This window comes from Lonchura striata, chromosome 5 (genome assembly GCF_050655825.1).
Source record: "Lonchura striata isolate lonStrDom1 chromosome 5, ASM5065582v1, whole genome shotgun sequence".
Taxonomy (NCBI): Eukaryota; Metazoa; Chordata; class Aves; order Passeriformes; family Estrildidae; genus Lonchura; species Lonchura striata.
In genome coordinates, this window is record NC_140707.1 from 24,409,596 (window position 1) to 24,432,602 (window position 23,007).

Genomic DNA, 23,007 nt, shown 5'->3' on the forward strand with positions numbered 1-23,007 from the left:
GACTGAAATATAAGCATTGATCTCTTATTTACTAATTATTGATAGCCTGTTAGAAGAAACTAAAGGGGAAAATGAAAATACAAGTTTTTCTTAAAAGAAAAATAGAAATGAGAAGAGATCAGTACCTGCAAATCTAAACCACATATTCATAAGATTTATAAGAAATCCACAAGGCCCTAATGACCAACTAATTCATGTTCTAAATTTAAGAGTGGTCAGGACTCATTTCAGTAAAAGGCAAAAGAGAATTGCATGCAGAATGAACTGGGAAAATATTTGCTTAACTATGTGTTTGGGGTTTTTTAACAGAGTTGAGAACTGACTCATAGCAAAGATGCTTGTAACAAAGTGATCCTCTGTGATTGTCTGAGAAATCTCCTGCACATACAGAACAGACAGTGTGACTCCTGCCACTGCAGTTGTTCTCTCTCTGATGCTGAATGCATGGGGAGAAAAAAGCTGGCAAAACCTGATGGCAGCATAATGCAGCATTGCTTGCCTTTAGGAAAATAAGAGTACAATGTTGGAGCCATTGCAGGGCTGTGGGCAGCCAGAAGGAGATTATGCACGACTAGTGACTTTTCCTACAAAGACTTCCTGAAGTGTTTTTGTACAAGTTTGTACATGTGTGCAGGAGCTTCATATACATGATGAAGTGTAACAGCTCCAGAGGAGTTGTTACACTCTATTGTCTCAATAATCCACACACTTAACAGTCCCTAAATACAGCAGAGCAGAACCTCCAAAGGGGTCGTTATGGCTTATCAAGTCAAATCCAAGTGCCTAAATATGGATTTGATCAATAGACTGTAATATCTCCAGGGGTGAATAATACACGTTTTTAAGAATGTGCACATTTTGCATACAAACTGTGGGTCCATATTAGGATAAATTATGTGGATTCAACTTGTGAAACTTTGATTTAGAGATAAGAAAGGAATAAAAGGCTCATTAGAAGAGGTGCTAAAGTACCATGATTCCCAGGAAGTAGGCAATGACTCATGTCATTTATTTTGGGGTCTAATTCTGCTTTCCTACGGCAAATACACAGTTGTCTGAAAATCTACAAAAGATGAAGAATGGAATATAAACATTAAAATGTTATATTAAATTCTGCTTACTCTCAGATCTCAATGAATATGCTTCATGGGAAGTAAATGGGGTTGTGGGGATACAAATATGTTGTGGTAATTGATTTTGTATTTATTTTATTTTGGCTTCATATATTTTTCTCCAATCATAGTTCTACCTATATTTTTTATACAAAGATTTTTATGAAGCATCTTTGTCAGCATTTTCCTGCTTTATGTACAAAAAAGATAGGATCTGATTCTTTTTAAAATAATGTCAGTTATCTTATAAATTATATAACATTTTCAGATTCATTTAGAGCCTTAAATCAAAGCAAATCTTCTAGGCAATGACGGTAGTTTGAAATACTAAAATAAATACAAGTAGCTGAAGCAATGCAGATTTTGTTTAAGTACTCTTTTTTTGTTGAAGGTAAACATGGCTTGACAGGAAAAAAGTCATATCCTCTAAATGAATGAATTTCTGGTATGATTTTGCTTTTGCTTCTATCACATGGTCAAAGCTTTGCAAATTATTTTCTTCATTTTCCTAACTCTCTCCCCTTGCCCAGAATTTGTAAAATGAATGAAAAAAGAAAAAAAACTTTGAAAAAATGAGTGAAAAAAATTTTGGGAAAAAAAAAACCTCTGTAAAATGACTGACACCATTACTCTTCCCTTTCCCCAGTCAGACCACAGTGGAGTTTTTTGTTCCACCTGAAGTGGAGCAGAAAAATTCTACTCTGTTAGAGTGATTTTTTTTGCCTCATGTGCATTGTACTGTTTTAGGCTCAGAGATAAGCTTAGTTCACATGCTGCTGAGTTTTGGGTTTGTGACCAAAACAGAGCTGGATAACACAGGGATGTTTCACTTAGTGCCAAGTTGGGCTTCTACAGCAAGACCTTTTCTGGCTTTGATGCTGCTCTGCCAGAGAGGAGGCTGGGGGTGGGCCAAGCACTGAGAGGGGGACAGAGCCCAGCCAGCTGACCAAAGGGATATTCCACACCATATGACATCAGACTCAGAAATAAAATCTGGAGGAAGAACAAGGAAAGGGAAATGTTTGGAGTTTTGGCATTTGTCTTCCCACATAATTTATTTGTGCTGAAACCCTGCTTTCCTGGGAATGGCTAAACATCTGCCTGGCAATGGGCAGCAGTCAATTAATTCCCTGTTTTACTTTGCTTACATGCACAGCTTTTGCCATACTTACTAAATGTACTAATCAACCTACAAATTTTCTAATTTTAGCCTTCTGAATCTCCTCCCCATCCCATTAATGGAAGGAAGGGAGTGGCTGTGTGGTGCTCACCTGCCTATCCTAACCCACAATAGCTCACAAGCTCAAATAACTCCACAGGATGCTATCATCTCAGAAGTATAAACCAACCTTAATACTTTGGCAAATGACAGTGTTGGGCCCCAGAGTGCTGGATGTTTTTGTTTTGGTCTTTCTGATGAGTGAATCTCTGTGAGCACTTCGAAAGCTTTGTAGATTTTTTTTTTTTGAACAGCAGAATATGAACACAAGCAATTTTCAATTCTGTGTCTGTAACCAAATACAAAGCTTTCTGAGATTTAAATGACACATTTTCAAAAAGGCCTAAGCCCAGGCTTTGAAGTTATGTACATAATTTTGTGAGCGCAATCATTTGCACAACAAACTATTACCAACTATCTGAACTTGAAGACCAGTAACTGACCAGAACTCAATAGCTTTTTTCAACCAGCTGCAGGCAATTAATTTGTCATCTTTTTCTGGTGCCAGCTTCCAGCTACTCATTTCTACAAGTCTAATTACCTGAAGCCAATTTCTGAAAATTTGGTCCTGAAAACACAGGGTTCTGATTCTTCAAAAGAAACCAATCCAAAATTGCAACTCTTATCAAAGCTTCACTGAGATTATGACAGGAACTATACACAGTTTTCTTGGCATACAATTATTTCAAAATTATGTTTTTCTAATTGAAGTGATCTAGCATTCCTGTTCCCCACTTCCATTTTGATCATTCTGCCCATCATTTTCAGAGTAAAAGAAGTATATCATAATGTAAAAATTGGAAGGCAGAGGGTGAAGGGGGAAAGAAGAGTGTTCTAGAATTCTGTTTGTGCAAAGAATGTTTCTGGTTTTAATGTATTTTATACTTACTATAAAATATAAATACATTTTCCTAATATTCATGATTGAATTAATACTTTTATTTTCTTTAGGATAAGAGTGGTGATATAGCATAATTGAAAATGACTGATTTATATCCCATTCTTTTGCAGCCTCTGCCTTTTCTCACATCTGCGGGGCGAGGATAACAGACCAGCACACCAAAGGTAAAACCAGAGCACACTACGAGCTTTTCCTGCCTTAATGGCTCTGTAGTACCTGCTGCAATAAATAAATCCAGCAGGATTACATAGGGTCACCAAGAGACTTAACAACAGATTTCCCTGCTGCTGGTTTATCCTTAGGTTTTGAAAGCTGCAAGTGCCACCAATGAAAAGTCTCCTCACAAAAGATGGCATTTGAGAATGTTCTTTATATCTGTGAAAGAGTTCTGATTCACTCTGCTGTACTTGCAAGTAAAAGAAAAAATTGTTTTGCTCTGCCTGGTGTATAACCTTAATCTGGAAGCTGTGCATCAATCTGTGTATTGCTAGTAACTGTCACTGTCTTCTTTGTCCTCTGACTGCTGATAGAAACTGTTCCTTACCTTTCCTACATGCCGTTCTGTAAGTTGGATCATGTCCTGCTCAGTCCAGTGCTGGTCCAGTCCTGTTATCCCAAAACTTTCTCTCATTTATCCTTTTACTCTAGTGAGCCACCTGATTTCAGTGGTTCAACACTGAAGATTCAACAGAGAATGTTTAATCTCTAATTTTCCACTGCAACTGAGAGCAAATGCAGCTGTTTGGAGCCTAATTACCTTGTTGCACCTGACCCACAGATGCAAGCACACTCAATTTATACACGGGCATTGTAATACTCCATCATGCTAGCACAGAACTGGCTTTTTAGCCATATTTATCAATCAAAGCCATTCTCAAAAGCACAATTCAAAATCTAGACCATGAACAGTGGAAGCTCCAACCAAGCCCTTCTCCATGTTTGTATGTGCAGGCTCACAGCTTCCTCACGTGTGTGCACAGGACCATGGGAGTGAATGCTGTCATGTACACCTAGAGACGTGTGTAGCACTGCACTGCAAAGTGACAAAGGTGTACTTAACATGAGATCAGAGAGGGCTAAATGCTCTAAAAAGAAATTTCACATAAAGATAAGAAGCTATTTTGCAGGGAAGAGTCAGTGACAGACTGTGGGGAAATGGGAGACATTACCTTTTCATTCCTGCAGTTGTTTAGACCCATGTTATTCATGGAGGGCAATTTTCCATCAACACCATGAGGCTGCTGTTGCTGCTGCTGTTCCCTTTGGATTTGCTCTCTCATTTTTCGAGCCTCCTGAATGGCTTTCATTACTGTGTCCTGGTCCCCAAATAGGGCAGGTGAATTAAGACTGGAAAGGATATCTATAAAGAGAGAACACATTTTATTTAGGTAATTATCCAAACAGGAATCCAGGGTAAGAATTCTGCTCTCACACTCTTAGAGCTGCACCCAACCAACATCTGCAGAAGGAGGAGAAGTGGCAACTTCTGTCTGTTTGAAGGCTAAATTACTCTTCTAAACTGATTGATAAACTCATGCACTTCTTTTTTTTTGTTAGAAATACATCCACTGAGGTCTTGGAATAACCTGATGTTGAGCCATCTGAGCATACTGATGGACTCAAATTTAAATTTGTGTTTAAGACAATAGTATTCTGAAACTTAAACTGCAAACATTTTGAGGTAGTAAAAATAATTAATGAAATGAACAAAGGAAAAAAATCTCATTTACTAGGCCATGAAACTCCATGTCAGTTCTTAGAACTTCTTTATAGAGAGAACCATCACTCTAGTCATTTGGATTTCTATTTCAGAAAGAGCACTAACATTTACATTTTTGGGACAAAGGTCTTTATCACCATAACAGGAGTATAAATCTCTAAATGAGTTGAGAAAAAAAAAGTTTTCTTTCTAGCACTCTGAACAGGAAGAAACTTTTAAACAAGCATCAAACCCAGGCAAGCATTCCTGTTACATATTACAATGCATTCATGAAGATGAGTATCCCAGACACAGTTTTAGATTTGAGAGAAAAAGACAGCAATTATTTTGTGACTGTTTCGACTTTTGTTGCTGCAACAAAACTGAGATCCACCTGCTCCTACATGGAAGTATTCTCTATACTTCAGTAGATTAGTGCATATGTATTCTAGCTTGGGAATTTTGATCAGTCACAGTTTGTGTGTTACCTGTGCATCTGCCCGGTCAGAAAATTTATTTTATAAAAGCCCTGAATTTGCTACATTTGTGTATTTATTGACAGACTACTACTACTAAAAAATAATAAAATAAAAGAAAAAGAAACAGTGAAAAATCCCACCAAAACCAAAATCCAAAACAACAACCAAAAAAAAAACCCCAAACAGGCTAAGATTTTGAATTAACCTTCAAAAATAATTTTAATATTATTTTCATTTCACTGGAGTTCAGGTGAGTACAATACAGCAAATTCAACCTCAAAGTACTATAAAATATTTTAAAATAAAAAGTATTAAGTGTTTCTCACACTTTATCCTGGGAACCAAATGCTAAATTTAATACTAAGTAAGAAGGGATGCAGGCTGTGAGGTTTTCATTCTATCCCAACAAGTGATGGGACTGGTGATGTTTTCTATCTGAATGAAACGCCCCTCTCCAAAATAAAAATAATATATTGTGAGACAACCATTGTTCTTGCTGAGGCAAATTTGCAATGTTCTGAACCATTTCAGCCACTAAGTTCCATTCTGAACCCTAAAGAAACTGGGAAACATATTTGCATGATTTTTAAAGAGATTTAGATTCATAATCATGTACATGTAGCAAAAACTTCTACGTGACTTGCTGATTGTTGATAATGTCCTCCTGTCTTTTTTATAGTTAAGGATTGAGACAATATGTTTTTATGACTTTAAGTGAAAAATATTTATACCTTAGGCACTGTTTGTCTTCTGTGTTCCTTTTCCTTGAATGGTCTATGACTTCAGATTGATATTTCACTTTCTAATGTAAGATAATGCAGTGATAGTTGCAAATAAATTGACAGGTAGAGTATCTAGATAGTTACAGAAAATATCTTTCAGAGATCATTATGTTCCCAAGTGTTTGGGAATGGAAAAAAACCCATAATTTTTATATATTTAATATATGTATTTAACATATCTATTCATTATTCACAAGTGTTTCTATATATTTTACAAGTACACTTGAGCTACAGATTGTGAATAAGTGGTCTGTAGTAAGTATTTAGTCACTGTTAAAATTTACTATTTGAACTTTAGGGCTGATCATCTACATTTTGCAGCTCTTGATTCTTGACTGGTTAAAGTAGTCTTCATACATAGTTTTCAGAACAATTTTGTTTCATCACTTAATAAGCTTAAAGAATCTTGAACACAGGTCAAAAATTCCCTAGTTGTAACCATATGAATCAACAAAATCCTGACAGATGGGTGAACAAATGACAAAAATATGATCAAATAACAAAAACATGATGAAATCATAACATAAACTGTCTGGATTTATGCCTTTCCATCTCTATTTATAAAACAATATATCTAATATCTGGTGAGGCTCCATGTGTGTGCAAAAGTCTCTTTTTTATTTTTTTGATCCAGAAGTCATAATTTAAAGATTAACTTTGTGTATTTACACCCAGTAGATGCCTTTAGGAGAGATATACACACAAACCTTTATTTATAAGTTTTATATATCTATCTTTATTTACTTATCTGTGTACATTTGTATGTACTTCCTACATTATGTATTTCTTTCCTGTGTTTGTCACACACTGATGCATCTCTTTGGATACTCTCATAAAACTTGGGCAATCAATCATTCTTTGAAAAGCTTCACTATAATTTTAAACAGAAATATATACCCAAGTATCTACTTAATCCAGAATTAAGGGTGCTCAGGCTGGAATTTCATGCAGAAGACGTGCCTGCTTTCTCCTTTTCCCAGGAGAGATTAGTTACCTAGAGAGGATCCTCTTCCCAGAGATCCACTGAGCGGGCTGGGGATGCCACTCTTGTTCGTCACTGTCACTGGGCTGCTTTTGCTGGCTGGGAAGAGATTCTGCGTTGGAGATGTCGGGGATTTGACAGGTTCGGCTGTTTTGGGTCGGGCTGAGAGATTCAGTGGCTGAGCTGCTTCATCCTGCAAGAGTTTAATGTAAAGAACTATTAGGAAAAGACAAATGAACGCATCACGTCGCAAGCAGCAGTTACTTTACACCTCGAAGACAATGCCACATTCCGCAGCAATAATAACAAAAGAAGCTAATTATCTGCCTCCTTTAAGATTCAACGAAAGGAAACCTCATTAATTTCTCTGTGTTATGCTTCTTATTTACATTAACTATGTGACTGGATCATTCTTTTTGCCAAATTAAAATTTGAATTAGCTCACATTACAGCTTAATTTCCTAATGTGTTTTCAGAGATCTAAATTAACCTAGGGCATTTACAAAGAATTATTTAAAATTTCCAGCAGCTCGGTAATGCTTTTGCACTGGTTCTATTTGCAAAGTTCCTGGCACTATAAAAATAAGTTATGTAGCTTATTTTTAAATGTATTAGAAACTAAGGGATCAGAAGTACTACTATGAAAGAATCATTTGGAAGCCCTGACAGCTCTTTGGCCCACATTTAGAACTGCTGCTAGTTTATACATTCCATGCATCTAATTCAGAGTGCATGTTTTGTTCAGTGAAATAATATATGCTGGTCCCTCACAACAGGAGATAAGAATTTCACTGAATTTAAATTCCTTTACTTATTAGGGTAGTGACTACATACCATATATATTTAAAAATATTTTTATTTACTACTGTTTAATTTTGTTAACTTTACAATATTTTATTATTCAAATGTCAAAACTATTTTCCACATAACTGCTATTCTGCTCTTTGTTTGATATGTCTGTATTATTCCCATATTCTGCATTTATTTCTGCTGCATTTAAATTTTATTACATATGTTTTCTTTGCATTAAGACAAGGAACATTTTTAAGGGTGTGCAAATCTAGTACCAGCACCTTTATATGATTTGATATTTTTCATTTGCAACTGTGGAAGAAATTCTCTCTGACATATGTCTTGTTTCTGTGTTGTAGAATAGGTCCATCTAAAAATATCTCAACTCTTTGAAGAAAACTTCAAGCAATTAATTTATTTGATAAGTATAAACATTAGCAGTGCAGCCTTCTTCCCATTCTTTCAGCTTGTTCCTTTACTTAATACATTAAGCAAGACAGAGCACTTACAAAACTGTGAAATGGTGATTTTCTGTCATTAAAGAGCCCAGTAAGACAGATCTCTCATTTAAAATATGCCCAGAACAGAATTATGCTGGATGTAAGAGATTATTCATATTTTAAAACACTTCACTGATCACTTGGAAGCTTAGCATTATGTCAGAATACAATAATACATCACATTATCTCATCTTCTCCATTCTCCTTACTGTCAAGCAAAGTACATCTGGTCACACACAATGAATTAAACATGAAAACAGAACAAACAGGTATTTATAATGCCATCCCATCACCAGCTTTAAACTTTTCCCATAAAACTGCATGACATTTCAATTCTTCCTGGCCTCAGAGTGTGCACAAATATCCACTACCTTTTGGCTTCCATGACCTTTTCCAAGAGTTCAGAGCCCCATTCAGACCATGAAGTTTGCCAGGCTAGGTACTGTGAACACATACACATATGAATCTATGCTAGTGTTCAATTTTTAAATGCTTTTCCATCTTGTACTGATAGGATAATGAAAGAACTCTAAACACTGTCAGAACTTGTTTGTTTGTATCATATGGACAGCATTGTCATTTCTGCAAGGCAACCAAGAAACTGGAAAACATTCTGCTCACTGGCTTAAGGAAAACTCATCATTACTTTTTGAAAGATCTGACTTCCATAAAAGAACTGCATTAATTCTATAAATAATGCATGTAGTTTATACAAACTGCTTAAAACCAGAGAAAATATAGAGGATTTGTTGAGCAATACATGACCATCAAAACTGTCACAGCTAAAAAAGGTAACAATCTGTAGAGACTGAATAAAGGTACTGCTTTCATACTAATAATTTCTTCATTAGCTATTGGTATTTGTCCACACAAAGCACTTGTAGTTCATCTTTAATATGCTGAATGCAGTAGTGTTCTTAATAAAAATAATCATAAAAATACTTCAATTTTATTAACATATACTTTAGTCCATTCAAGTTACATTATATAGGGAAAGCCCCAAGAATTTGCATGTGGTCAATTCTGTAATAGGACTCAGCTGGCCACAAACCTGGAACAGTATTGGCCTTGGTTCAAGAAGATATGTGCTTGAATTTAACCAGGGAAAATTTGACTCGTACAGTAAAGGTTTGGTTTGGTGTAGGTCCATTTGGCTCGCTTACTGCCAGAATTACTTTTTCACATTAAAGTAGTCAGTAGTATATTCTCAATGCCATAAATCACTGGTGTTAGGTATCACTATACTATGGCAACTTTGCTGGAACAGTTGGGCTTTGCTTTCGGTGGCTTCTGTATTGACCGTAGCAAACTCTGCATGCGCGGTAAATTTCCCTGACTGCTCCCAAACCTGGCGCTGGATTACAAGAGGTAAAATATTAGACTAATACACATCTACAGCTAAGTAAAGTAAACGCTTTGCTACATAAATGTTAGATCTGCCCATAATGGAATAGTTTTTATTTATTAGTACTCTCAACCTAGCAAAAGAGTGTCATGGAAATTTATCAGCCCAGGCAGAAATATCTACTCACCCACACTTTACCACGATGATTGATGATAATGAAAAAACAAATGATATTTTACTCTCATGTCAAAAAATTGGAAAAAAAAAAAAAATAAACCACCACCTCAAGTGAGTAAAATCTTCTCAGGCTGGTTTGAAGCTAAGGACTGTTTCCCTGTAAGGTGTCAGCAGCCAGCAAAAAAACCCTAATACATTCTCTCTCTCTCCCCACAAAGATGCCACACTTAGATTTATTTTAATTGTTCTGCATTAATATCTCTATCATCCAAATAGATAAAACACCTGAATGTTGATGTTGATTTTTTTTTTTTTTTTTTTTTTTTTTTTTTTTACAGTTTGGAGTAAATTGGTCCTGAGCATGTTTTTCATTCTCGTGAAATCCCCAACCAGCCCAGGAGAACACCGCAGGAGAAGGCTGCTCCAGGGTTTCAGGGGGAGCACAGCCTCATTCCAGGCTCCTGGCAAATGCCATGTTGTAGCTGCCTGGTTCCAAGCTAGTGAGAATAAGCAGGCACAAGCACTCGGCAATGGAGCAAAACCAGCGAGGAGCAGCGTGGTTGTCAGCAGCTGTGTGAAATCAGCAAAAGTCAAATCAATCTGCAGCGACACAATGTTTTCCCCAGAGCCCTGACTTACATATTATTTTTATAGGAGGCTTTTCCAAAACTGTAGAATTAAGTACAGCTAGAGATTTGTAAAATAATTAGAAGATCTACAGTCTTTCTCTTACCCTAACAATATAAGCCAGCACCACATCTTAAGATACTCAAGAGTTCAACGTGAAACAATTTGTGAAATGGATGCCATTTATGCATGTTACCAGATTACAAACTGAAATCTTGAAAATATCACATTTTACTGATGAATCTCTTGTGCTGCCTCTGGTAGGAAGAGGGACGCCTGGTATTTTTGGAAGCAAGTGCATGCTTTCTCTTCCCTTCTCTCTACTGATAATACAGCACTAAAATGGAACTTTTTATTTGAATATCGAAGAACAGTACCGTGGTTCAACTTCCAACTGTAAAATAATTACAGAGATCATTTGCTTTTACTGTCCTTCTCAAACACCAGCTTTTTTCTTTACTGAAAAATACCTTAACTTGAGTTACCGGGCTGGTCCCTCTCTTCTCATTTTTCATCCCAGTGGGTGAAAGTGCCCCTGTTGTATTTGGTGGCTGTGGAGTAGATGGCATTTTGGCTCCAGGAGAAACTTGCATGCTTGCCAGCTGAGCTGCATACAGTTGCTGGAAGACAAGAAGATATACATATATTCCTGCAATATTCCTAAAGAAAGAAGCTGTAAATGCACTTTTATTTTTTTTCTTTACACTGGTGTTTCTTCTCTTAAAGGATCTTTTTCAGCTCTGCTTGTGGCTTCCCTTTCTGCTATTTGCAAAAAGAGAAAAAAACAAAGTCTGAAAAACTCCCAAACAACAAAATATTTTTTATTCATTTGACTTTTGCTGATTTTTCTTAACTTTTTTTTTCCTTCTTGCTAATGACAGTCATGGTATTGAGCAAAAAAATTATACTGTGCCAGAATACTAAAAACAAAATTATAAGGCTATTTATGAAAAGGAGGTATACACCCCTGTCAGAAACAATAATAATCCAGGTCTTTCTTTTCTTAGCAAGAAATTAACAACTAACTCCAGAAACTTTACTGGGAGCTGCCACAGGAATGGTTTCCTACAAAAGGCAAAGTTAAAATAGCCAACAAGGTATGTCTCCATCTCTCTGTACAGTTATATATGTTCTATAAATGCTAATAATGAATCTGGGCCTTAAAAGTTCCTGTAAATAGTGATGAATGTCCAAAAAAAACTCTAGTGGAATTTTTAAAAAAATTTAACTGAAACATAGATTTTATATTAAAATAAACAATCATAACCAATAAAAAGTGTTTACTGGACAAAACCAATTTGGTCAAATTTCTTCCCAGTGACCAAACTTAAACCCTCACCTTGAATTAGCATCACAAATAATTCTTCTGCCATGAACAGGGAAGATCCTAATCCCTCTTCTACACACAGATCTACATAAACTTTGCCTTATTAGTGAGAAAAAAGCCAGGTGGTTTGTATGTAATTTCCAACATTACTATCATTCAGATGGACAAATAAAAAAAATTACAGTAATCAAAAGCAGACCTTTCAGCACATGTAATTAAATGAAAGCTTAATAAAGAATAATTTGCAAGAGCCAGATGTGCTTATGTCATAATTGTTGCTTTCTTTGGAACAATTTTTCTAATATAACAAGCCTCCACAGAAATGAAAGTTACACAATACTCGAAGTTCAGTGACTCAGTGGCGAGACAAACGCGGGAGGGAGGGGCAGAGTCACAGCTCAGGGTGACAAATAAAAACTATTGTTTGTTTGTTTGTTTCCACCCCTTTCCAGTACCACACAGGAACTACAAAAGGATCACAGATTAATGTTTTGGAATTAGTGGTGTTTAAATATTTTGGCTAAGGTACAAGGTTTTTTCCTATGCTTGAAGGAAAAAGATTGAAAACAGAAAAAAATCCCAGTTATTGGTGAGGTCTTGGAGAATGAAAATGAAGCATTTCATACAACAGTAGGTGGTTTTTTTTCTTCTCCTAATAATATAATCTTATCCCTTTTAGAATATTCTTGAGGTCAACCTTTGTTTGCTTAATAGGATGATCTGCTTAAATGAGAATAAAAAGCACATTTCACAAACTTTTGAAATCCTGCACATTCTCAGCTCAGGAATAATCAGGCACTGCACTATAAAAGAGATAACACAATAAACTTGTATGCAATTTAAAGACAAAACCCAACAATTATAAAGGCTTTCTCAGTATTCTGTGGTTTGTCCATAAATACTTTTCTTTTTTTTAACCAATATAACTTCTTCAACTATCTGAAGAATACTCACACTTTACTAAAAGAATAAAACTTTTGTACTTACAGTACTGTGTGTTGCACTTTCAAGTGTATGAAAGGAATTCTCTGTAAATAAACTCATATGTATTAACTAGAGTTCAAAAGAATTTCCTACTCAGGTAAGCCATCAGGGCACAAAAATGTGGGGTATAAATTATTCTTTCTACAGTATTCTATTTTTCATAGAAGACAAAACTTGATTGTCAATAGTGGCAACTAAAATAGTGTGGTGGTTTGACCTAGGCTGGTTGCCAGATGCCCAGCCAGCCACTCTCTTCCTCCTCCACTTCAGCAGGATGGGGGAGAAAATAAGATGGAAAAGCTCATGGGTCAAGATAAAGACAGGGAGATCTCTTAACTGTTATCATCACAGGAAAAAAAAAAAAAAAAAAAAAAAAACTTATTTATTCTAAAAAAAAATTTATTTATTCTAATTAACAATAGATTTGCCTGGCAAGAAGCAGAGATAAATACTAAGGACCTATCCCTGCCACTTCTCCTTGAAAACTTCTTGAAGAGATGTTTCAAGATCAGTGCAAAGGTAGAGACACGTGACACCAATCAGAGCAGGACGTGCTGCTCACCTGCATCCCACCAGGTCCAGCAACAGAAACAGCCACAGCATGTGGAGGGTTAACATCAAGAAAAGTGGGCTGTTCTACTGACTATCTAGGAAACTGTTTGGTTTTGGAAATGCAATCAGGAAAAGTAGAATAAAATTAGAATTTTTCACCACTCCCCTCCCAGGGTGTTGAGGGCTGTATTGGCTGTAGTGCAAGTCCTGTCAGGGAGAAATGTTTCTGAGGGAAGACAGAATAAAAGAAATTTTGTCATTTATATATCTGTATGTATATATAAATCATGATTGGGTTATTCCAAGGTCTCAGGGCTGGCTTTAGCTTGGCATTTCTATAAATTTATTTTAAAAAATAAAAGAAAATGTATAAATAAGTAACAGCAATTGGCTTTCTGCTTTGCTTAAAACAAAGCTGTTCTACAAGCAAGTACAAATACTGCAAGAATTCACACCAGCACTAGCAACATTGCTGTGTGGACTGGAAAGCTGTATAAGTTTTAAATACCAGTTTGTATGGGGAGCTAGCCAGTGTGGAAAAATATGTGCATGCCACCATTGCAGGGAAAAAAAATGGATATTTTTGCAAATGCCACTGCTGTGGCTCAAAATGGCAATTTAGGACCTCACATTGAGATGGTCAGATTGTGAAGCTTCTATTTGCAAGATTGAGGTGAGGAATAAAACCCAAACATTGAATGAATGTTGACTGTTGGCTTTTAAAGCTCAAAAAAAAAAAAAAAAAAAAAAAAAAAAAAAAGCTTCAATGGATTTTTTTCAACTGAAATTTTTACCTGCAAACTATTTCACAAGTAAAAAAATTAAATATCTTAAACATTGAAACATATCATATTTTTGATCTATACCTATCACATAAAGAGAGAAGAGCATTTCATAATCCTTATGCTCACCACTGACTCAGGAGGCTCTTGATTACAAATTAGATATTTAAAAACATCAAGTATTCTTGATTGTTTTAAGAAGCCTTAAAAATGTATAGCCTGGTTTTTATTTTTTCTCAGAGGTCAAAATGTTAAATTCTTACAGTCCAGTTCCCAGCATATAAATAAAAGTAATGCTCACTTTGAGTTCCTCAGTGCTCCTGAAATAGTTAACAATTTTCAAGCCCAGCTTATTAAGGTATATAAACAAGGATGCAGCTTTGCAGCTTTCAGAACCAGGGTTCTTCTAATGTCAGATTTGACACCTAAGAGTGGGATTTTGAAATGCCTCAAGTCTCAGGGCAATGGCAAGTTAAGTCTCACATTTAAGCACCTATGAACTAACAGGCTCACAGACTTAAGCATTTGTTGCTAACTCTATTTCAGCTGTAATCAACTAAAAATTGGAGAGGAATTTATGTAAGTTGGAGGTCACTATGAGTCTGAATGATGTTCATCTACTTAAAAAAAAAATTCAAACAGGTAGGAGAGTGCTATACTCAGCATGTGCACAGAACAGCACAAGCACATGCTGATTTTTTTACCTGGAAATGGTGGCATTCACACTAAGCCTTTGTTAGAGCTTAGAGCTATTCAAGAAGAATTGAATAACAAACATAAGTAATGATTCTGTTGTGATGGTGATGGTGTTTTCTGCTTCAGAAATTTCCTCCAGAATCTTATGAATTATTTAGATTTCACTTTTATAAAGTGTCGTCCATGATCTAGAATGTATCTAAAAAGCTATGAACTAATAATAGACTATCTTGACTGATCCAAATGTTAAAACCTTTTCTAATGCCATCTAAGTTTCAAAATGCCTTTGTGACATATTTTCATAGCACAGAAGCATAATTGCCTTCACTGCCAGTATTCATTCATGCCTTGCCAGAAGACAAAGGCCTTAGGCTCACACATTGCTCTTAAAAGTTTCAACATTTTTTCATCTAGTTTTTTCAACTAGCTTTCAATAATCAAAACTCTTTCATTATCTCAAGCCCCTTTCCCTATAACTTTTGTCTTGCAATAGGTCTGTGACTTTCCTGGACACATTCTCTGCCAAATGAGACTGAGCATGGCAAATACAAAAATACAAAACAGAACAAAGCTTTCTCTGCATCCAATGTTTTCCCTTCTTTTTTGCAGCAGGAATATTCATACTTATCTCTTAGCCTGCACCATACAAGTCTAGGAGAATAAATAAGAATTAAGAATTTTGAGAATCAAATGCTACAGAAGTGGCACATGGCAAGGAAAACACAATGGGCCAAAGAATCACTAAAGTTGAAACAACCTCTAAGATCACCAAGTCCAACCACTAGCCTTGTCCTGCCATGTTCACCCACTAAACCTTGTCCCCAAAGTGCCACATCCACATCATGATTCTTTTACCAAGGGCTTGTCAAAAACAGGTCCTAGGGAAAAATTGGTTTTGAGAAGATACTTCAATAAAGAGTAAGTGCTCAGCTGCTGCACAGAAGAGAGGGAGCTTCTTTAGATGCACAATCTCAGGGAGCAAATGGAGAGACCAGTTGCACTCATTTATACAGGAGGAGAAAGGCAAGGGCTTGAGACCTTTCAGCTGACTCTGTGGTTGAGGGAGCATTTGGTCACAGCTGCAGGGATGTAATTCAGATGTTATTTTTGCAGCAGAATTCTGAAGAAACAATCAGAAAGCCATGTGTGAAACATGGAGATAAGAAAAAGAGAGGTTGCAATACTCAGTGGAGCAGATAAACAAAGTGTGGGTGATGAGGGCTGGCCCAGCACAATAAAATGCAATGGAAGATGCACCACAAAGAATTTCAATAGAAGGTGGCTTGCTTGAAGTAGAAAGAAAGGATCTGTTCTCGAAACTTTCACCCTTTTACTTTCTTTTCTTGGGAAAAATGCTAAGTTTTGTGAACCCTGATTAATTCTGAAGTCTTCCATTACTAAAAATGGAAGCCCTATGTTACATCTTCAACAAATACATTTGCTACAGTAAATGAAACTGAACAATAAAGCTACTGAGAATCAAGTGAGAATCCTTATTTGTCAGCATTTTAAATGAATTGTGCAAAGCTGAAATATCTTATTTATAGAGATGAAAGTTCAGCTATTTAGACAATGAGTAATTTGGTTTCTAAAGATGAAAAACTCTAAGGAGTGACTGCAAGTGCTGTTGAAATCCTGCACTACAAGAGGTAATGCAGTTATTTTTTCCATAGTATATTTAGTAAGTAGCATTGCAAAGCTATAATACCAGCATTTTCCTTCCGAGCACATAACAACCAATAATAATACTTAGAACTATCTGATGACAAAGGGTTTTTACAAGTTCCCCAAAACCAGCAACATCTTCATTATTTCCAGCACACATTTCTGAAAGGAAGCTACTGCAACAAGAAAATCATACCTTCATTGGGACTGCTTGTTTTTAATTATTGGTGTAGTGGTGTTTGAAAAAAATGTAATGTCAAACAGATTAAAGGAAAGAGAGTTTCAGTTTGAAAAAGTTTTTCTTTTGTTTGGAGGAAGAACAGATTAGTGTTCACACCCATGTTTTGGGTGTCACAGATAATAACTATGGAAATAAAGTTTAAGTGCTGACCTGAGTCCAGTGTCACTGGTATAACCTCAGCAGTTCAGGAAAGCAGTGCAGAAGCAGGAATATCCTACCCCAAAATTTCAGACACATCTCAATCTAAGTGCAAGAACTGCTTCTAAAGTAATGTTAATTGTACTTATTCCTTCCAATTTTCACATATGAAAATCATATTTTTTGTATTGACATGTGTTTTGCACCAGAAATATTGTGTTTAACACTGCATTTAAGAGCTGTACTACAGCACCAAGATAAGAAATGGGATTATAGACTTATGTGTATATATAAGAAGAAAAAAAAATCCCCACCACCCAAAAGGGTTGCTTTCTCTTTGTTTTAAGATTCTTCCTGTGTAGATGCTCAAAATGAAAGGTGGCCTAGCAGAAAACAACATCCAGAATCACAAGACAGCCTAAGTAACCCATCAGCAGCTTAACCATGTGGCAAACCCAGGGGCAACTCGAAGGCAGCTACGGGCTGTGGAGTCTGCCAAGGAGCCAGATGCCATCACCACAAAAACACCTTCCAAGACTCAGCATCTGTGTCCCAGAGAGCTCTGCACACAAAAGGAGGAGGAGGAGGAAGAGAAGAAAAGGTGAACACAAAATTGTAGAGGAATTGTACATATACATGAAAGAAACATTTAGTGGAATTTTTAAAACTAAAACTTGGAAAAATCAAAGCTTTTGCATAAAAAAACAAGACCCCTTCAAGACTGAATGTTTTATGCCAGATGTGTATATTTCCTTTTGTTTTTGTTAACTGTTAAACCAGTGTGTTTTATAAATTTATGATGATGAAATTTAGATGTCTCAGAAGCATTTCCTCAGTTTTTCTGAGAAAAATGCTAACAAAGAAAAATAAGATGAGTTTTACCTTTTAGGACTGTGTGCCAGACTTTCATTTTCACATGTGCCACCATACAGATAACAAATAGATTAGTATTTAAGAACCAACAAGTATGCATCATCTTAAATCAGAATTTTATGCTGAATAACAGAGACTTATTTGGCTCTACATGGGTGTATCTCAAAATGCCACTGATCAAGCACAGCTACATGAAGTTGGAATAAAAATTAGGGGAAAAGTGTCTAATTTAGAAGCATGATAAATAAAAAGTAATAATTATTGAAAATACTTCTGTTTCTCTACAGAATCCAAGTGTCATAAAGATGTGCCTAGCCTGCTTGTAGCAGCACCATTTTCTCTTTCCTTGTTTTCTCATGTCTAACGTATCTATAGTGGACATAACGTTCTGATTTTAAACACCCATAGATCACTCTCCTGCACAGTCTGCTCAGCATTAGAGTGTGAATATTCTCTACATCTTCCCCCAATACACCAAATACCTCTGCAAAAAGGCACTGAGGTGCAACACAAACAGGCAGCTAATGAATTATCATAACTAATGTCATAATAACAAAGATTGTTGCCGTGATTATTTATGCGCTTGCTGACTAATGTGCTCTCCGATTTATTAAAACCCAATATGTGTAAACAAACTAACTGTATTTGTGAAAATACAAATAATACATTTTGTAGTCACAGGCAAAGTTAGAGGCGTTCAGTTTCCACTTTACATTCATCTGTGCATTGGAAAACATTCTTTCTTACCTCAATAATGATTTTACCAGTTATTCATTTTCATGCACTTGGCTTGTTTGTTGTTTTGGGTTTTTTTTAAACTATTAACACTAGTCATTTCAGTGTCTGTCAGTTGCTACTGTATATTATGCCAAGGGAAAATTTTGTGTGGCCCTAAATTCCCCTCAGTTCCTGTCTCCTTAGGAGAGACACATGCCTCTATTGCTTTGCTCTCAAGCAGCAAAATAACAGCAGCAAAATACCTAATTTCACCACTGAGTGTCTGCTGGTCCCAACTGCTTTCACTGACCACAAATTCTTTGTACTGGTTCAGAAAAAGAAAAATCACTCACATCTCTCCTGCTGCCCTGCTGTGGCTAATGGCCAGCCCAAACCGAAAATAAAAGAATCTCTCCACATTTTAGATACTGCAGCATGTATTGTTGTAGTACTGCAAAATAACAGCTTTATTTTGTTAAAAGGGTCTAACTTTAAGTGGACCATGGAATATTTATGGCTCTCAGTAGTCCTTTGAAAGAGTTATCTTATATTTTTATGCCGATCATGGGTCAGAGGTTCAAATCAGCACTTCTTTCTGTCACTCCTTATATGTTTTACTATAATTTACAGCTCAGCAAGAGGACTCATAAAACAAAAGTGTCTATTTTACTTCAGCAACTAATTCTAGCTAATCAAAGCTTTCCAGCAAAACAACCCAGCATGAAACTCTGCGTGGAAAATATGCAGAGAACAAAGCGTTTTGTCAAATAACACATCTCATGATGTAAACACATATGTCTCTTATAGGAAATTTTATCGCTTCCACATTATCGGCACACAAAAGGAGCATTCTTGTTGCAGACCTGGTGCGACTGTGGAGCCATCGTCATTGGAAACAAGAGCCTGATTAGGTTCCCACACAGATATGAATAGATTTTCTTTTTTTAGTGTAATGCTGCCTTTCTTATTTCTTAAACAGACTAGTAATTGTGGCTGTAAAAACAGTGGATTGTGTTTGGACGACATTTGTTTCTTCATATTTTTTTTAGCTACCCAATGACACCAATTATCCCATATGGTTGTCCTCTTCTGGAAAGTCTGAGTTAATCCACAGCTGTGAAGATGAAGACGCACCCAGCAGGCTCTAAATCTGGTAGGTCTCTTGTCTGTTAATGAAGTCCACAGTCTGCTGGACAGATGTTAAGAGGATCTGTATAACAAGGCAGTGATAAAGACCCAGACTTCTTCTGAGGAAAATAATTAGCCAAAACATATATGTTCTTCACAGTTTTTCATTTTTTGCTTCATCTTTTGGGGAAGAAAATTTGCCTTACTTCACAGAGGAACCCCTCAGCACATACAATAGGTCATCAAAATATGAATGGACTAATAAACCATACTGACATGTGTTCTGAAGAAATGATAGATCTTTTTGTCCATGAGCCATTCTTGTGTGTTGTGGGTCTTGCACTATTATTTTAAGTTTGGGCTCATTCATCATAATATGGGGGGAACCTGAAGAGGTATTCTCACCTATAAAATATCTACTTAAATTTATAATGTGAGGGGAAGTTTAAACTGAAGATGAAATTAACATTTTACTAGGTTTTTGTTCAAAGTTATTAATATTGCCTTTTCTAAAATAAAGGGTCTACGGATAATACTTTTCATCTCCAAGGGTCATGCTGATTTTCTGGTGGGAAAACAAACTAGCTAACTAACCAAAACCCCAAAACAAACTGAAAAACAACAACAAAAATCCTCATAAAAACAAACAAAAACCTCAAACAAACAAACAAAAAACCAAAAAAAAAAACCACACAAAACCAAAAAAACACACAAACCAAAAAAAAAACACAAGGAAAGAATGTGGAATGAGAAGACACCTGCAACAAGGTCCGTGTTTAGAGCCTCACTCACTTTTTCCTATCCCCACCTTTTACTCACAAACATCCAACCCCAAAGTCTCTCTCACTAACAGTCATGTAAATATGGAGAAATGTTACTGACTTAAAATATATGCACCAGTGCAATAAAGAACTAACTTGCCTTCAGGCATATGTGCATTAGGGTGCTCTTAAAATCACTTCTGTTTCTTTTGCAAACTATTTCTTGTTCTTCTGACCTCCTCCTGCTTTGAGACAATGAATTAGAAATGGGCATCAAAACAACTCTCTCTGCTGTCTGAATGCAGGATCTCTCATGCAGGCATCACCCCTGAGATCAGATCGTGCCCCTCGGAAATCAAATGGCTTTGATTTCATTGAATTATGACAATTAAATACAATCTCTCAGCAACTGCCTGTTCACAACCTATTTACTGTAAAGCTGTGGACAAAGCCAAGAAAGAATGCTTAGAGCTCAAATGAATATCAATCACTGCAAGTGGCTAAGACAATGTACATAATTTGGCACCCGGCAGTTGTCTCTGTAATATTTTGTTTGTTTCCCCTTAGGAAGTAAAGCTGATGGTTTATTAGTTTTACAGCACCTTGATAAGTTTTCAAGATAAAATGTCACTCCCATCAACATATGAAGCTGCTGGGAATTTTTCATGAGACAGCATGAAAATAGTGAAAGAAAAGTTCACTTTCTGTAAAAAAAAATAAATTCAGAAATATATCCTGAAATTTTTACACAACTAAATTTCAGACAGTACCTTAGATATTTTATATCACCACAGAGTACATGTAACACTGTGTTTATTGAAAGTGACTACTCCTCTCACAGTGTCAGTGAGCATGATATTTAAATCAGACTTTCAATTTTTTCCAGTGTCACTAGTTCAAAAATCTAATGCTGTAAAGTATAGGTACTGATCCTCAGTTCCCTAGAGAGAAAACTAAATTTTTGCCAAGCCAGAAAAGAACAAAAGCTTGGCCAAAAGCTGACAGGGGGAAGAGAGTAACAGCTACCAAAGCACACAAAGAAACAGTACAAAACAAAAACAAATTTAAAAACATATATACAAAATTGAAGGCCTTCTGTGTCAACATGGAGCTCTTACTTTCTGAAGAACAATTCCCTTGCTAAGCCACTGACTGGAAGGAGACACAAAAATCCTCACTGACTTGGCGGCCGTGTCACACCTCATTTCACTCTTTTTATATTTTTTTTTTCCCTTTCGAAACAGACTGAGTGTTGGTCTTCTGAGAATATGATGCTAAGCCACTTTTCCTGTAGAGTTTTTAAACTGGGCCTCTGAGAAAGGGTTTGATACAATTCAATGACTGAAGTAATACCTTTGTCCATCTGAGCATTAAATGGCCCATTGAAATACAGCTTAGTTAGAAAGAAATTCAGTAAATGGTGCTTTCTAATTTTTTTTATTAGTAGTAGTATTATTATTCCTTTCCCAACAGATTACAGCCTAGATCTGAAAATGCAGTTCAATCACTTTTGGTTGCCTCTTAGGTCAGGCCTTTAGCCAGTGTTAATTAAATATAACCCCTTCAGAATACTGGAGGTTAAATGATAAATAAACCGGTCTTCTTCAAATATTACCTCATGCTATCCAAAAAGCTGTATTTTGTTTGGGAAGGCCCTTATTTAAACACACTGGTCTTAACAATAGAAAATTTACTGGGAGCAAGGAGGGGGAAAACCATGTTAAATGCTATTTTATCCAACAGCCAGTAATCACTAAACATTAAACACCTATTTCCATGCAATAGAGTATGTCTATTGTGTTTAAATAACACACATCATAAAGGAAAGTGCAGCAGCAGACAATTTATGCTGTAGTAGCACATACAGCAGAATTTTCAACTTGATAAAGTGAAACTATAAAGAGTCGATGCATAAGTCAGACAGCTTCCATACCTAATATCCTTTCCTGCAGCTATTAGAAGTTCACATTTTTGTCTCTAGTAGGCATGCACATTAGTTTACCTACAATTTCCTGTATTCAGTCACATTTTGTTGCAGTTCCCTACAATTTGACTAGAGCATGAAATTGCAAAGTAGCTGAAATTGTAGTTTTTTCATCTTAGTGATTTTAAATTAAAAAAGGAGGCTTTTGTGCAGGCTATTTGTTGTCTGCTTTGTAAAAAAAGTTTCCTAAAGTATTCATAATAATTTTACAATCAGGTGAAAGCAAGCTTTTTAACACATGGCAATTAGTCTTGTCTTTTTGAACATGACTTTACCGTAAATACTCCTCCTTGGCTATCCCTTTGTCCCAAGATTCCTTAGAAGAACGCATCCAAGCGATAATTCAGCATTATTGCTGCTCCAGTGCACTAATCGCTTAAAGAGCAGCGAGGACCCTATGTTTACTGCCACAAGGCTCCTCCAGCCTCCCGGCCCGAGGCAGGCTTCCCTGCCCAGCAGCATCCAGATGTCAGGAGGAATATCCAGGTCCTGATGCAGCATGCTGCTCCATTCCAGTATGGCCCAAACATCTGTTTCATCTGCT

General features: G+C 36.2%; 1 protein-coding gene across 23 annotated transcripts in view; it reads right to left on the minus strand.

Annotated features, from left to right (window-relative positions):
• Positions 1-23,007, minus strand: part of SOX6 (SRY-box transcription factor 6) — a 371,335-nt gene that overhangs the window by 53,866 nt on the left and 294,462 nt on the right. For 20 of the 23 annotated variants that reach the window (XM_021525593.4, XM_077784278.2, XM_021525597.4 and 17 more), the window contains 3 exons: positions 11,086-11,235; positions 7,187-7,367; positions 4,402-4,592 (listed from right to left, as the gene is read on the minus strand). In XM_021525593.4, the coding sequence (XP_021381268.2) occupies positions 4,402-4,592; positions 7,187-7,367; positions 11,086-11,235 (522 nt within the window). The remainder of the gene's footprint in view (positions 1-4,401; positions 4,593-7,186; positions 7,368-11,085; positions 11,236-23,007) is intronic. The other 3 variants (XM_085581448.1, XM_021525606.4, XM_021525608.4) reach the window with 1 other exon arrangement.